The sequence below is a fragment of the Notamacropus eugenii genome, chromosome 3, assembly GCF_028372415.1.
Source record: "Notamacropus eugenii isolate mMacEug1 chromosome 3, mMacEug1.pri_v2, whole genome shotgun sequence".
In the NCBI taxonomy this organism is placed as follows: domain Eukaryota; kingdom Metazoa; phylum Chordata; class Mammalia; order Diprotodontia; family Macropodidae; genus Notamacropus; species Notamacropus eugenii.
The window spans coordinates 389853503-389870687 of record NC_092874.1 but is presented as its reverse complement, the minus strand read 5'-3'; the positions used below and the strand labels follow the sequence as shown (position 1 = coordinate 389870687).

Below are 17185 nucleotides of genomic sequence, written 5' to 3'. Positions count from 1 at the left end.
AGATTTATAAGATCTAAGAGTTATTTAAGTATTCTATTTCCTGTTCTGTTAATCTTGGCAATTTATATTTTTGTGGACATTTATCCATTTCATTAAGATTGTCAGTTTTGTTTTATTGCTATTTGTTTGGGCAAAATAGCTCATAATGATTGGTTTTATTTCATTTGGTTGTCAATTCAGCTTTTTTATTTTTGATGCTGGTAATTTCATTTTCTTTTTTAAAATAAATTAGCCAATGATTTATCAATTTATTTTTTCTCCAAAAAATCTTAGCTCCTGTTTTCATTTCAGTGGGTATTCAGGTTTTTACTTTTAACTTTATCTTATTTTTTCCTTTTTAGGGTTTCTATTTTGATGTATAATTGAGAGTTTTTAATTTGCTGGGTTTTTTTCAGTTTTTTTGATTGTATGCCCAGTTTGGTGATCAGTTCTTTCTGTTTGAGTTCAGAAATATAAATTTTCCCATATCCTGCTTTGGCAATATCGTCCATATTTTGATGTCCTGTGTCATTGTTGTTAACTGATATTCTTTAAATGCAGGAGGGAAATGAAAGGTATATCAGTACATTTAATTTTCTCCATTTTCTGTAATAATTGCTACCTTTTATCTGCTGTTACGTAGTTTTTTTAGGCATTTTAAATAACTTGTTCAATCCCTGCACATATGTCTTTGCAGCTTTGTCTAAAAGAAGTGTCAACTGATATTTAAAATAAGTTTTTTGAGAGCAACGACTGTTTCATTTTTTCTTGGTATAATCAGTGGTTAGCATAGTGCCCTGGCACAGTGCTTAATAAACTTAAGTTTATCTGTTGATATGTATTTCAAAAGGTATTACAACTACAGTGGACTTTATCACCAACTCAGTTAATCCACGAACACCATTGTGTTGGCTACATTGTATTAGATTTTAGATATATAAAGTGAAAAGACCAGTGTCCTTAAGCCACACACCAAAATATGATAGTTTATAATAAAAGGAGAAACTTCTTCTAAATGATAGGGCATAAGGATTGATCACATTCTTAGATTTCAAGAATCAAGGAATTGGAGAGATTCTTATTCCATCTTCTATTTATCCTCATAATCTCACTTTTTCAGTTATGATTGTAGATTTAATCTGAGGGTCACAGTATTAAGCCTTGTCATTGTTTAAAAGAAAAATTTCACTATGGTCTAAGATATCCAGCTACGTAGGGTGGACATAGTCCATTAAGAACCAAATTATTCACAGTAAATAATGCTGACTCTAAAGATAAAAGTATAATTTTTGTCTCTTTCCTACACTTTGACTTATCCTAATGGCTGCTTTTTAGTATATTAAAATTGTGATAATAAATTCAATCAGATTACTTCCATCTTTGGTTGAAGTGGTTTTATTTCAAGAGTTGGAGAGCATAGACAGGCAAATAGTTTTTCATTATAGATTTTCTGTAGATTCAACCTTATTAGAACTTATGCCTAGCTTGGAATATGTATCTCCCCAAATTAGCTAATACATACTTAAGATGTTAAAAGATAAATGTGTACATTCTGTCTTTGGTTATTGTTTTTATGTTTTTCAGCTTATCCAGGAAGAATTAGATCAGACCAAGTCAAGAATAATTAGGTATGAATATTTTTAATATGTTTTGATTCTTTGTTACTTTTTTCCTACTTGAGAAAAACTGGTGATTCTTATTATTTGTGTCAGGCTTGATTTTAATTGAGGCCATGACATGGTTTATGAGATCAAAGCACACCTCAATCCCACTTTGGATGACACCCAAAAAGACTGAGCTTTGGGGCAATTTTATTTTTTGGTACTGCTTAAGGTTTCTGTTGATGGAATGTCTTCAGAGTTTTTTGGATTACTGTGAACAAAAAGTAGGATTAATCACAAGTGCATTAGAGAATTACACAATGAAGATTTTGACTCTGTAGCAACTTTGTAAATCTACTGGACCTGTTCTAATAAAGATGGAGAGACTTGTTCTAAAATCTTTCTCAGAAAAGATGTTGTGAGGAGAGAAGAAGAGAGAAAGAGGAAAAAAAAGTGAGGCAGAGAGGAGAAATAGAGTAAAAGAGAGAGGAGAGAAAGAGGGGAGGGAGGGAGAAAAAGGGGGAAATTCTCATCTTCAGAATGTAGATTGAATTATGAATTCCCAGAATATTGCTGTGTCCTTCCCTCTATATAAGTACTCAAAAACTATGTTTTTATTGTCCCTTCTGTTTCTTTAACTTAGCATTAATAATTAAGGGTTTTTTTAAGGGCATTATTGTTACACATATTTATAAGAGTTTTCATTTGTGGACAAGATGTTCAATTTTCATAATGTGATCTTTTTTTTGTAAGATGTATTCCATCCTCTTAGTCTTCATTTTTAACAGCTTCCTTTATTTTTGATATTTAACGTAGTATTGGAGTAAATTTAACTTGAGGTTTTGTAACATGTATTTTCTCCATTTGGTTTTCCTAGTGGAGTTGATGAACGACAGCGTCTTCTGTCCAAAGTTAAAAATCTAGAGCTGGAGCTCGGTCATTTGAAATCCGAATTGTTAACTTGGCAAGGCTTGAAGACGAGCTGTGAGAAAGCAGAGGCAGTGCATGAGAAAGTAAGCATTTGGTTACTGACCAGTTTATGATCTGAGATGCTCAGAGTGTGTGTAAACATTTCTTAAATTCATGAAGTGAAGTTCTATGTTAATTATTATTGCATGTGTAGTTTCCAGTATTATATTATTGAAAACTGCTAAATGGATTTATGGATTTAATGGTGGAAGGAACGTGAGAGATTATTCAGTCCCACAACTGAGAACCAGAAAGGTGAAGGGATTTGCTTTGAAGTCATACACGTAGTAAAAGGCAGAGCTGGACTTTAAAAAAAAAAAAAAAAGTATTGACTTCAAATCCAATTCTGTTTGTACATACTGTATTTTGTAATTGCAAACTTTTCTTTTCTGTCAACATCAGTGGTATTAAGGCTAGGCTATATGTCCTGTAAAGGTGAATAGGTGGAATTTTTTTTTCCCTGACCTTTTGAGCATATTGAGTTATTAAGCAGTGAATGCCAGTTGCATAATAAATTGGGAGCAGACCTCCTCAGCTTTGCACTGGACCTGGAATACAGGGGTACATTGATTTTTGTGCATTAAAAGAAAACAGTTAACAAGATATAAACCAGCACAGAAGATTAGTTAATCTGATTTCTAATTAGAGCAAAGATTAGGGACTTTCCACGTTGGGAGTGAAAGAGTGTAGTTCCCTGAAATTAGAAAAAGAGGTTTCTCATTCCCTCCAAATATCTGTATTCAATCAGAGGAAAAAGGAAATGGTAAATGATTGACCAGTATGGGCCCACTTTTCAGATATGACGTATGGGTTATTTTTGACATAATTGTAAGAAAACTCATTGCATTAATCTTTGGATCTGACTGAGTTTCTGGTCCGTATAACCTAGGTTCTTAGTTAAGGCTCCCTAAGCGGCAGGTAGAGGTGGTCCAGCTTCCCAGCTAGACAGGACTAGGTATAAACAATGCAATAAAGTTTTCTCACAATTCCCATAATTGAATAAAGCTTTCTCACAAGAAATTGAACTAGACCTATAATTGAATAGAAAGGGCACTGAGCTAGAATCCAGAATGGAATCACAAGATGGGGTCAGCATGGTTCACACAATTCTGTCAATGGTCTTTCTGTTGGGTGTGTGTGGGTGTGGGGGTGTTGTGGGTGTGGGTATGGATATGTGTGCGTATAACTGGTACAGAATTATGGGAGATTGCGTTGTTTTCAGGAAGGTCGTTGAAAGTATCCCTAGATCCCAGGTCTCTTTGGACTTCTTTCCTTTTTCTATCTCCTACAGGGAGTCCTCAACTCCTGGAATGACCCTTCAAATTCTGTCTCCTCCTGTTTTCCTCAGATGAGAATTTCCTGTACTATGTAACAGATAACTTTCAAAAATATTGAGATGGTAAAATGCTCTGAAAATAATGAGTATCAAATTTTGGGCTATATCATTTCAGAAGTTAAAATTGATTCCAGAATGCCAGCTAACAATTTGAGCAGAATATCTGTTAGTCAGTACATTTTAGATTTCTTTAACCATTATAAGTTTATTTCAAATAGATTTTGTGGTGAAAGTTGAAGACTTTGTGCTGATAGTGTATCATCTTTGGAGCTTTCATTTTAGTTCAACATATCTGTTAAGACAGTTGCTATATAGAGCATGCTAGTGATGAAGATTGTTAGGACACAATTCTGTAATATAAATAGGTGTAGAAGTTAGAGAGGGAGTGTAGACATGCAGAGTACTGCTACAAGAAGAAATGGGATAGATTCAAGCCCAGGCAAAGTGTTGTGAGAAATTGGGGCTGGGGGTAGGGAGTGAGTCAACGAGCATTTATTAAGCCCTGCTACACTTGTATGTATATGCCTCACACACCACACACGTGATATGCATGTAAGCAGATGAAATACCTGTATATACATGTGTAGGACAAATATGTACATACATTGTGGTATGTGTATATCATCCCATATTGCCATATAGGCCTTATACTTGTGTATAGGCCATTCTGTGTGCTAAATACAAGAGATACAAAGAAAGGCAAAAGGTAGTCTTTATTCTAAAGGAACTCACAATCTAGGGAGGTGAAAGTATTGGGGAAAAGGCTTCATGGAGAAGGTGGCTCTCAAGATGGAGCTTCAAAGAAGACTTCAACAGACGTGGGAAGAGTGGAATCTGTTCCAGGAATGAAAGATGATAAAAGTTTGTTTAAAAAAAAAAGTAGAGACAGCAGGAAGCAAGATGATTAGGGGAGTGAGGAGTACTCTAGGCTGGAGTAAAGATTACATGAAAGAGAATGAATAGGTTAGAATGAAATAAGGCTAGAAAGGTACTTTGGAGCCAGATTTTCAAGAGCCTTAAATGCTAGGTATAGTTTACCTTTAATTTCAAAGAGGTAGCACTGAAAGTTTTTTGAATGAAGGAATAACCTGATCAGAATAGTACATTGGTAACATTCTTTAGACAGTGTCATGGAAGGATAAGAGAAGGAGCAATACTAGAGACAGGAAATTAAAGGAAGCCGTTATAGTGGATTAAATTGGAAGAGAGAGGGCCCGAACTATTGTGAGCAAAGGAGTATAAAGGACATAGAGTAATAAAACAACAACCAAAAAGTGAACTGTGACTTTAGACTTTAGAAGAAATAATGGCAATAAAAGAAAAGAAGAATTGAAAGGAACGCAAAAAATCATTAAAATTATATTTTTGTTAAGATGAAAATGGAAATACATGGGATTTTGTGCCTTTACTGCTTATTGTAATCATTTTATATTTATTTTTTTGTACTTGTTGATAATGTTATCAGTTTTTATAAGAATTTTTTATGTTTTAAAAAGGGAGGAGATGGATTTGAATGAGAGATTTTGATTGTAGAATTTGACAGGACTTGGGAAATCATTCAATGTGGGGAATAAGAGGTAGAAAAGAATCTTATGTTTGAGGTTTTGATCCTTTATCACTAGGAAGGTGGTAATGTGTTCAAGAGATAAAAACAAGTTGGAAGAAACAAACTGGGTTTTTTGGGAGGGGAAAACTATTTGATTTGAACATACTGGGTTTCAAAATGGATGGGACATCTAGAGTGGAATATTTTGCATTAGATAGGAAATATAGTATACAGGTCTATAGGTAGGTTAAGGTGGAACTATAGAGTTGGCAGTCATCTTCATGGACATGATAGGTGTAGCATCAAGGGAAATCACCAAGTTTAAGAATGTAGAAAGAGGTAGAAAAGGTGAGGACCAAGGGCAAAATCTTGTGGGATACCCACATGGAGGAAGAACTAGAAAAAGAGACATGAACAGTATTTTAAAAAGTAAGAAGAAGAATTTAACTTATTTCTGGTTGTAAATACTGTATTTCCATCAACTTTAGAGGCTGCTCTGTTAGGAAAACCTATATGTGTAAATTCATCTTTAAAACATATAAACTAAGAGGTTGTTAATTGGCTTATTTTATAGAAAGTTTATCATAGAGTTCCTTTAGTCAATTCCTAAAGCACATGTATAATATGAATTAAATATATAAATAGAATTACACAGATGTTTCCAGAACTAAATTTGTTGTATAAAACATAGTACTTTTTTTTCCCTAAGAAACTCAAACATTTCATTTCTTAGTCTTTTATTTGTACCTGGAAATGATTTCTTCTTTCAATTTCCATACTGAACCCTTCTGTCAGCTTTCTTTTAAGGAAATCATTCAGATTCTTTTTGCTGCCTTTGTGTTTAGGACAATTAAAATAAGAGGCATCTTGACGTTTTGGAAAAAGCACTGAATTTAGAATCAGAAGATCAGGTACCAAATCCTGGCTCTGCCACTGACCACATATGTGATCTCAGCAAAATTACTTAATTTCTGGGCTTTAGTTTCCACATCTGCAAAATGAGAAAGTTGGATAATATGGTTCTAATCTCTACACTAGCTTTTGATTTTAAGGCTTGATACACTCCTCTGTATTCCCACCAACCCACATGTCATTGCATGATTTTTTTCCATGTTGCTGTTTCCATTAAGATTTTTCTGCTTCCCCAGGAGGACTTTTAAGTGTAGGAAGAAAACTATTTGTTTTTCATAATTGCTTTGATGATTTTAAATGAACAGGTGAATTAAATTCACAATTGCCTTGCACTGTTTTGTTTCTTTTAACTAGGTAGATACCCAAATCCGAGAAACTATCAAGCTTATGTTTTCTGATGATCAGCAAGATGACTCTCTTGAATGGCTGCTACAGTGGCTGTCTTCCAAATTTGTAAGCAAAGGTGACTTGCAGATTTTATTAAGGGATTTAGAGCTGCAAATTCTAAAGAATGTTACGCTCCATATGTCCATGAAAAAAGAGATGCCATCTTCTGAGGCATTGGTAGATGCTGACACTGTGAGAATTTCTGGCATAACAGAAGCGGTAAGTAAAAAAGTAATTTTAAATGCTAAAAAGCTATATAAAGAAGTGGATTGTCTTTGTCTTAAGAAAGTTCTTGGAGTATCCACTATTGTTACCAAAGCATTTTTTCCTAAGTGTAGGGAGAACATTTTGAAAAGAGCTCATTTTTTGTGAGTGAGATGCTGTTTACCTATGTGGCTGCCACTTGTTCTTTTGTTATATGCACATCTTCCAATAGCATAGTGCAGCTAACTATATTTCATGACAGTCCTGGTGCTACTAAAGTCACCTCAAAATCTACTTTTATTAGCAACGAAGATACTAGTTCTTTGAAATAGGCATTCTCAGAAATGCCCAATCTGTTGATTTATTTTATTTAGCTATACATATTTGATATAAGCAAGTATTTCTGCTTAAAGTGGACAGGAAGGTGGGTTAATCTGTAGCAGTGGACAGTTTGAAAAAAGGACCATTAAAACATTTTTAAATGCGCAGAAGTTAAGATAATTATTCTTTGTGTCTTGTTTAAAGAAATTCCCAAACTAAAAAAACCGAAATGTTTCTTTCCTATTTCCCCTTTATGTTGCCATGCACATCTAGCAAGCACATGTTATTGTTAAAAATGCTCTGAAGCTGTATTCCCAAGACAAAACAGGAATGGTAGACTTTGCTTTAGAATCTGGAGGTAAGTAAAATCATGTTCACATCAAAAATTGACATTTTATTCATTGCTAAGATCAAAAGTTGCTTTATTTGTCCTTGAAATGATGAGAACATCACCTAATGTATTAAGAAAAGTTGTGGAATAATGAATTTTCGTACAGCTTTAAATTCAGGAATTATGTTTCAGGTTTTCCTAAAGAACAGCAAATTAGAAGTTTTTTTAAAGTTAGAATTATAAGTTTGTTAGTGCAATCAGAAAACCATCTAAACTTTGGCTCATGTTATGTTGTTGACCTACTGCATACTAAATTGTCTTATTAGACCACTAGTCTAATAAATGGCCTGGGCATGTTTAATTTGGTACATGGTGCAATAGTGTTGTCTTTCACTATGAAATTCAGTACCAAAAACCCTGTGTTCTTTGTTATAATGGGACTTGATCTTGTTCTTTGATTACATAACGATGTTGAGAAAACTGATGTTTATATACCCCTTTAAGGTTTGTAAAGCATTTTATGCATATCATTTCATTTGATCCTCACAACAAACCTGTGAGGTAAGCAGTACATATTATATATTATATATATATATTCATATATTCCTCAAATAATAATCATCTTCTATGTTCATGAGACCAGTGCCTAGCATAGTATCTGGCACATAGTAGGTGCTTAATAAAAAAAAAACAAACTGAATGTTAGGAACAAAGAAGTATGAAACACACTACATATTAAAAACTTAAAAGTTTCAGTGACAAAATAAGAAAAAATGGTAAAATACATGTTAAAAAGGCAAATATCCGTGAGGTTAAAATATAACTGGAAAATGAGCTGTAAGTTCATAGTAGGAATTCAGATGAGGGAAAACTGATTGTAGACTGGTGTATTTATGACTGTAGTTTGTTGTTAGAAAAGCTTTTCTGAAACAGAGGAAGCTTGAGCTTCCTCTTGACAGATGGGATCTGTTTAAATAGGTGGAGAGAAGAGGAAAGGACATCTTCTGTAAGGAGAACAGTATGATCAGAAGCAATGAGCAAGGTCTGTTTAGGAGACAACAGGCTGATCCGCCTGCATGGAGGGCAGCATTTGTGTGGACAGACTGTGACACTTTATACATACAGATATATACAACACACACACAGTGTGATGGTTTTTTATAGTACTTCATAATTCCTGCCTTATTTTAACATAAAAGATTTGACTTAGTAGTTAAGAGTGGTTAAAACTTAATTTTGTTGTGTTTCAGTCATGTCACCCCATTTGAGGTTTGCCATTTCCTTCTCCGGCTCATTTTCTAGATGAGGAACTGAGGCAGACAGGGTGAAGTGACTTGCCCCGGGTCACTCAACTAGTAAGTGTTTGAGGATGGATTTGAACTCAGGTCCTCCTGACTCCAGGCCTAGCATTCCATCTACTGCACTATCTTGCTGCAGATTGCCAAATGCATGAGTATAATTTTGACATCACATAAATGAGCATGCATCACTTAACTTGTTTTAAAGAAATGTATCCTAACTTCATATGCAACAGAAGAAACCTAACAATTTGAACCAGTTTGATTCTCTAGGGATATTTACATTGAGCCAAAAAGGACAGCAAAATAAACTCCCTTGGATCCATTGTTGAAAAGCCATAAAGTTGGTCCCAGATTTTGTGAAAATCTCTTGTAAGTTGCCAGCTAAAGTAATAATTTTTTTGAGGCAATCAGCATTAAGTGACTTGCCCAGGGTCACTCTGCTAGTGTCTAGAGGTTTGAACTCAGGTTTTCCTGGCTGCACCTAGCTGCCCTATAGTAATCATTTAAGAATTCAAAAATTGGGACTTTCATTAGTATGGATACGCTTCACCAGTGTGGCTCATAGTCCTTTTGTAATAATATCATAGACAGTCTTTGAGAATTTCCATGGCTGAAAAAAATTATCACTCCTTCATCTATTTTGATGATGACTATCTCTGACCTTGGACTGATACTTGGATAATAGATATAATAATAGCTCCTGTCACTGATAACTCACATTTATGTGGTGTTTTAATGTTTGTAAAACTGCTTACTTAACTCAGGCTTTTTTGAGGATCAAATGAGATAATACTATGGATCATTTTATACTTATTTTAGAGATGAAGGAAATGAGGCTCTCTGAGTTGTGACCATGAAACCAGTCACTTAACTGCTAAGTCAGAGGAGAGATTCAGTGCCCAGATCTTTCAACTTCAAAGTCAAGTACTTAATTCACTAAACTGTTTTACTCTTTCCCCAAAGACTGCCTTGTAAATTAAATTCTATGATAATATGAATATGGTTCTTCACTTGATGTTTTGTTGAAGCAAAAATGAGGTATAAAATTAGGAAGAAAGTCATAGAAAGCTTTATATAGCTCTTAATAAATTTATTGCAAATGATATAGTAAATAAATATTTGACTGCTCTTTTTTTCTCTGACAGATTTATGTTTGTATTCCTATTTATATATGGATTTATGGCTTCTCTGTAAATATACTGATAATTGTTTAAATTTGGTGTCTATGATTATTTTTTATAAGAGGCTGAAGACCATGTGCATCAGATTCAGAGCTCGAAGACCAGGAACCTAAGAGATTTACTAGTTACAATTCTCATTTTATTGATATGAAATTGGGGAAGGGCCAGGATTCAATGCAAATCTTTTTAAATCCAATCCTGTTATTACATCATGTTACCATCAGATGGTCAGGGACTCATACTTGACTTAGGTCATTTAGGCAGGAACTCATACATGACTTAGATCATTTAGGGATACAGCATTCCTTAGACTATCTTTCATCCTAGTTAATTCAAAGTAATGGAATATTTACTAAGTTAAAATCATTTTTTAAGATAAGTGCTTATTCTCATTCAAATCTTACAGTATTAATGTTGAACCTTTAAAATTGTAAATACTTTTAAACTTGGTTTAAAATAGATAAATAGATAAAATAGATACATTTTCAGATTTGAGAAAAATTTACTTGAAAACAAGATTTCCCATAACCAGCACTTTATATTTCTTCTCAGTTGTCAAATATGAATGAATGTCAAAGATGAAACAAAATGATTTTGTTTTTAAGGTGGTAGCATTCTGAGTACTCGTTGTTCTGAAACATATGAAACCAAAACTGCATTAATTAGTGTGTTTGGAATTCCTCTGTGGTACCACTCGCAGTCTCCCCGAATTGTCATTCAGGTGAGTGAATTTTATCTAAAATACGGTATTGTTCTCTGTAGTTGTATTCCAGTTTAGATATCCAAATACAATTAAAGTAAAATGTCAACCAAGCTACTTTTCACACAGATGAATTGACACATTTTTCAAGAGTTAAACTAAAGCTAATAAATAGGTGTGAGTTAGAGACATGTACATTAGAACCAAACATAAAGATCCTTTCCATAAGGTGTTTTTTTGTTTGTTTGTTTATTTGATAACACTGTCCATTTCAGTGGGTTATTTCCAATCCAGTTTTATGGAAGTACTTTGGATAAAGGTTTTGTCCTTATTAGGATGTACCAGCTTTTTTATACATTATTTTAGAAAGTTAGTTATGTGAACTAATTTGGAAAAGTCTGACAGAAGATGCTAACTTGTTAAATATGTTCATTTGACTATAATACTGAATATATTCAAGTATGTAATTGAATAACTTCCAGGGTGTGAGTCAGTCCTATCTCCCTACAGTTTTCCTGGCCACTCCATGGCTCCCATGATATTTCTTTACTGATTGGGAGCCCACTGTGCAAGTACTGCTCCATCATGGCCCCCACATAGAAGGACACATACTCCACAGTTGAATTGTGACTGGCCTATCTTTGTGCTCTGGGTCAAATTCATCCCTCCATTCCATTAGCTTCTTATTGTCTCCAGGATAAAATACTAACTTGTCTTTTAAAGCCCTTCACAACTTGAGTACTTCCTACTTTCCTAGCCTAATTATATACATTTACTCCTTTTCCTAATATGTGTGTGTGTGTGTGTGTGTGTGTGTGTGTGTACACACATATATACATGTATACATACATATACATATATACATACACATACCCACAGATATACACACACACATACATCCCTACATGAAACTGGCCTTATTATTCCTTACATTCCTTCTGCATAGGTGGCATAGTTGATAAAGCACCAGACCTGGAGTCAGGAAGACCTGAGTTCAAAAACCTTGTTTGAATTCAGACACTAACTGTGTCACTCTGGGCAAGTCACAACCCTGTTTACTTCAGACTGCTGGTTTTTCAAAGGGAAATAGAGTACTGTGTGAGATCAACCAATATAATTATAATAAGAAAATATTGCCACTTCCTTTTTTTACACGTTTTAGACATATTATGAGGATATCAATAATACTATTAATCATTTGAGTTCTGTTACTATACTATTTAAATTATTTGGAACATCATGTGATATTTTAAAAAAATGAAAAAATTATAAAAGCTACCAAATATATTATAGTTACAAAGAACCTCAAAGTCCATCTAGTCCAACCCTCCTTTTATAGATGAGGAAGAGGAGGCACAGAGAAGGGCAGTGACCTACAGAGAGGGGCAGTGACCTGCATAGAGGTTTTGAGCATTTGAGGTGGGACTTTTTATTCCTGTCTTCTGTCTCCAGAGTCCATGCTTTTTGCCCTGCACTATACTGTACTATTAATAACTACATTACTAATGGGTCACAGTTTTGAAGTTTTCAATACTATATTTGCATAAGAAAATCATGGTTTTTGCTATTTACTTTTGGTTTGCAGTTATTTACCAAAATTGAATGTCTTAAATGTTAGAAAATATTTCATTTTCTTATTTGTTACTCTTTTTGACTGTCTATTAAGTGTACCATATTGACATTAATGTGGAATTTTTCTTTAATTTGCTCATTTACCGTGAGGCAGCAAAGAAGTAAAAAATAATCAGTGGTTAAAAATAGCTTTTCAGTAAGTTAGCTGATTTTATATTTTTTACTACTTACAAAACTTGATAGTTTTATAATTTTTACCAAAATAATCCAGTCATATTGTATTAGCATTTATACTTATCCTTTTGAATAGATGAGGAAGAATCTCACCTACATTTGATAGATTGCAATATTTTATGAATTGTAAAAATTGTTTTAAAGTCTTAAATTGTCAGTATATTTTTTTTCTTAGCCTGACATATATCCTGGGAACTGCTGGGCATTTAAAGGATCTCAAGGATACCTTGTTGTGAGACTGTCAATGATGATCTATCCAACAGCTTTTACAATAGAACATATACCAAAGATACTTTCACCAACAGGCAACATCACTAGTGCTCCTAAAGATTTCTCAGTATATGTAAGTATATTTCTTTGTCAATATTTGTAGATAAAATAGGAATTTGGAAAATTGAAGATAGAAGTAAAACTATAGCAGGGGTTTCTAAGACTTTGTTGTATCATGGACACAGTCTGGTAAAGCCTGTTTAAATCCATAAAATAAAATACATAGATGACAAAGAAAATCAGTTTTATTGAAAATTTTCATAGTAGTTTAAAAAACAAGTTAATTGAACTCAGCTTAAGAACCCTGGGACTCTAGGAAGATGAGAATGGAGGGGTTTGGGTAGGACTCAGGAGTAGGGAGGTGTCCCCTTCCTAGGCCGGGCCTTACTGGAAGGAGACGCAGCTTCAGGGACTTTACTCTTCACTGTTTCCTAAACCACCTCACACTTTGCTCTGAGCTGACCAGTGATGGGAATGAGGGGGAGGCAAAATGGAGGAAATGGCAACTCCTATGGCCAAATGTACTTTTGGTTGAATTCTCACCCTCCTCCAACCCCTACTTCTTAACTATTTGAGTAAAACTAATTATAAATGTAAGAAACGTTAGAATACTTTCACCAGAAGATAAACAATGTGTCAAAACCTAAAGGTGTTTGCATCTTCTCATATGGTATGCTACAAAGATCAAGTTACTGTGAGACTTTGATTCGATTGTTTTGATTTAGTTGCAAAGTACTGTAGAGATCAGCCATCTTGTCTAGATCCGTCATTTTACAGATAAGGAGACTGTGTCCCAGAGAAGTGACATGCCCAAAGTCACATGCACTTCTCAAATCTGGGCTTTGAATCCAGGTCGTCAGATTCCTAATCCAGAAATACCAATATGTCTGACACTTGGGTAAACATGGAAAAAGTGTACCTATCAGCTTCTGACCACCTGAATAAGATATGACTTGTTGGCTAGTTATTTCTTCATTTCTTTTTCATATAAACTCAATGTTTGAAAAAATTCTAGCTAACATGGTATTCTTATTTAACAATTCTTCTTGGTTTATAGGGTTTAGACAGTGAACATCAAGAAGAAGGAATGCTTCTTGGACAGTTTGTTTATGATCAAGAAGGAGAATCACTTCAGATATTTCAAGCAATGGTAAGGGTCTCCATGTACAGATAGCGTAGATGTGTTATAGATAAACTTTCTAAAGCTTAAAACTGTACACCCCATATGTATGCCAAGTGTAACTGAATTTTAGTTTTTCATATACATATTCACAATAAGGATATTTGGCTATTTCTAAACACCAGCCCCAGCAAGTAGCCTGATGTTTTGCCATTGAGAAATAAATATGTTTGGAGCTTTCCTCTTTGAAAAGACTGTATTTTGGTACATGTTGGTAAAGTCCCCTGAATTGATTGGATTGATCCTATAAGCAAGTCTGTGACTAATAGCCAAACTCTTACTACTGGCTTTATTTTTGGTATCCTCACTGTTCTGTCATTGGTTTAGGGAGTATTCTACCATATGCATACTGGCATCTGCTCTGCAACTTGTAGTGTTAGATATTTTCAGGAGGTGACTGAGAGGTTAAGTGATTCTCCCCCAGGTTCGAACAGCCAGGATGTGTCAAGAAGTAATTTGGGTTTTTTCTGACACTGAAACCAGCTCTCTGTCCTCTGGGCCAAAGGCTTCAAACACAAGGCCAGCAACATTCCTGAGTGGGACCAACCAGATTTAAATGTAATTGTGAAATACTTAACAAAGTAAATAAAAGTGCAATTAAAATGAAATATCATTACATTTTAAAACTACGTCAGGATGTTTTTGGCCTGCTGGTATCCTTAGTATGCATCGGTAGCTGCAGTGTCTATTGGAGATTAACACCACAGATCTAGGTCATGCTGCCTCTTAGTGATTTTGTTAAGTATTTTATTTAGATTATTAACTCAGTTGTGAGACAATTAAAAAACAAATTCTGACTTGGCTAAAAGAAATGAATCATAGTATTCTCCCCTGGACCCCTCTAGCCAGGTTTCTGAGTTTTGGAGTGAATTCTCCCTTTGTTTAACATTAAACATGTATCAGAATGCTGCATATATTGAAGGAGCTAAGTAAAGAACAAAATAACAATCTTTCATACATGTATTATTGATTTGAGGACCCCTTGAAGTAGTTCAGGTTGAGAATCCTCTCCCCGCTCATCTTGGCTGATGAAGAAATTCAGGTTAAGAGAAGTTCTTTAGTTAGCTTGTTAATTCAAGATTTCAAGGACTCAAAACCTTTATATCCTAAATCTCAATATAAATGATTGGTGAATTTTTTTATTAAAAATATGAAATAATGCAAGTTTTTTTTTGTTTGTTTGTTTTTTTAAGAAGAACCCTGGAAAAGCTTTCCAGATTGTGGAACTTCGGATTTTTTCTAATTGGGGCCATCCCGAGTACACATGTCTCTATCGATTCAGAGTACATGGAGAACTCATCAAGTAAAAATACTATCTGCATTATTGTTCTTGTACATTTTTGTATATACCAAACAACCTGAAACACTGGATGAGGGCATGGACAAAATTATCCTCTGTAATAAATTTCACAAGACTGCCAGCAAGACAGTACATGAAAATTCAACTGATAAATTGTTCTCCATGCTCAGCTTGCTATTGACAGCTTTTTTTTTTGTTTTTAAACAAATGGTCATGCTGAGAAGCTGCATGCCGAATACTCTGGTTCATAAAGACCAGTTAGCAGAAAAGGTGATGTCTCTTGTATGAAGTTTGAATTGTATTGTTAACAAAACCACTCACTTTTATTTTTCACCTTTAGAATCTATTTTAACGTAAAGTTCATCTATATACTTGTATTTGCCTGGCATCTGGAACAAGGCAAGTAGATATTAAAAGGTTCCTTAAGATTTTAGTCCCAGTACTTTGGCTTTTTCATTAGATTTTGAGGACTTTTTTTGGTATATGTATTTTATGTATTAAGCCTTATACATATTACTGTCAGGGAAAAATAATGCAACCAAAATGTCTTTAATTATTTATCAGCAGCTTAAACTCCTATTCTTCAGGATTAGTGAGTACTTGCCTTAACCCAGACATAGATAATACTTTACTATATTTGTGGGGTTGGGAGAGGTGGGGTGGGATGGGGTAGAGATTGGGTGAGGGAGCAATACATTTCAAGTTTGTTTTCTGGTTTGCTCTTATTCTTGAGCTAGTTTTCCAAAGTAAACACTGTCTCCTAATATTGATTGAACAAAATAAGGAAATTTTATTTCATTTGTTAGTTTTTAAGGATGAACTAGATCTAAATAGACAACTCAGATCTCAGATCTAAATGATGCTTATTCCAATTAAATTAATTGGTTTAGTCTGGGTTATACACTAAAAAGATAAAATTAGGATCAGAAAAAAAGTCGAATATTTTGGTTTTGAATTCTTCTGTAGAACCAACACTGATATGTTCTTAACAGTTGTATTATTTCACTGGTCACATGATAGTGAAAGTTTATTAGCTAAAGTAGTAAGCAAGTTCAGCTGCCATTATTACATTTTAAGGCCTTTGTTTTTCCCTACAAGAGCATTTTTACTGGATATAATTGGGATTTGTGTTATATTATGCAACTGCATGTAGCATTCCTGCTTGATTGATCTTAGAGGCTTATTTGGTTGTGATTAACACTTGTGTTATCAACATAGGTATTGCATTTTCAGAAAAGGCTTGAAATGATGGTGCTGACTGGTTTTCTGAATAGAGTTTTATGTATATTGCACAACAGTCCTCAAATGTATTTAAAAACTCCATAAATTAGCATTTGTTCACTGTTTTTAGAAGTCGACTAATGCCTATACAGAGAAGTTGGATAAAATATGTACAGGTATTTCATATATTATAGGTTAAATATGTAAATCAAATTATCCTGTGTAAATTAAATTTGGGGACCGGGATGGGAATATTTTGAATACTAATTTATTTTTAAAGATGCAAGATAGGACTTTGTGCAATGTATTTTTGTAAATGCTTTTCAAAATATTTGTCTTTGGTAGTGTTTCTTTTGCTGCCTCCAAATTCACAAGATGCTATTGAGATGTTTAAATAAAGAGTTTGTAATTTTTAAAAGTGCATGTAATATTTCAAATTAATAATAAAGAGTATATTTCTTTTCTCAGTTTATGTTGCTTTTGCCACAGAATGTGTGTGGGGGGGTGTCAGTTAATGAATAACTTTAAATTTATAATATTCATCCAATAGACACTTAGGAAATCCTTTCTTGCAGCTTATATATCAGTACTACAAAGAACTATCAACTGTGAAACAAATGACCAAAGAGTCACAGAGGTT

General features: G+C 34.0%; 1 protein-coding gene across 13 annotated transcripts in view; it reads left to right on the top strand.

Annotated features, from left to right (window-relative positions):
- SUN1 (Sad1 and UNC84 domain containing 1) overlaps window positions 1-17012 on the top strand; it is a 76361-nt gene extending 59349 nt beyond the window's left edge. For 11 of the 13 annotated variants that reach the window (XM_072597786.1, XM_072597782.1, XM_072597784.1 and 8 more), the window contains 8 exons: window positions 1564-1607; window positions 2458-2593; window positions 6698-6949; window positions 7529-7613; window positions 10674-10789; window positions 12750-12917; window positions 13902-13994; window positions 15218-17012. In XM_072597786.1, coding sequence (XP_072453887.1) covers window positions 1564-1607; window positions 2458-2593; window positions 6698-6949; window positions 7529-7613; window positions 10674-10789; window positions 12750-12917; window positions 13902-13994; window positions 15218-15331 — 1008 coding nt within the window. In that variant the 3' untranslated portion in view covers window positions 15332-17012. Of the gene's footprint in view, window positions 1-1563; window positions 1608-2457; window positions 2594-6697; window positions 6950-7528; window positions 7614-10673; window positions 10790-12107; window positions 12188-12749; window positions 12918-13901; window positions 13995-15217 lie in introns of those variants that run through there. The other 2 variants (XM_072597787.1, XM_072597793.1) reach the window with 2 other exon arrangements.
- The last annotated feature ends 173 nt before the right edge of the window (window positions 17013-17185 follow it).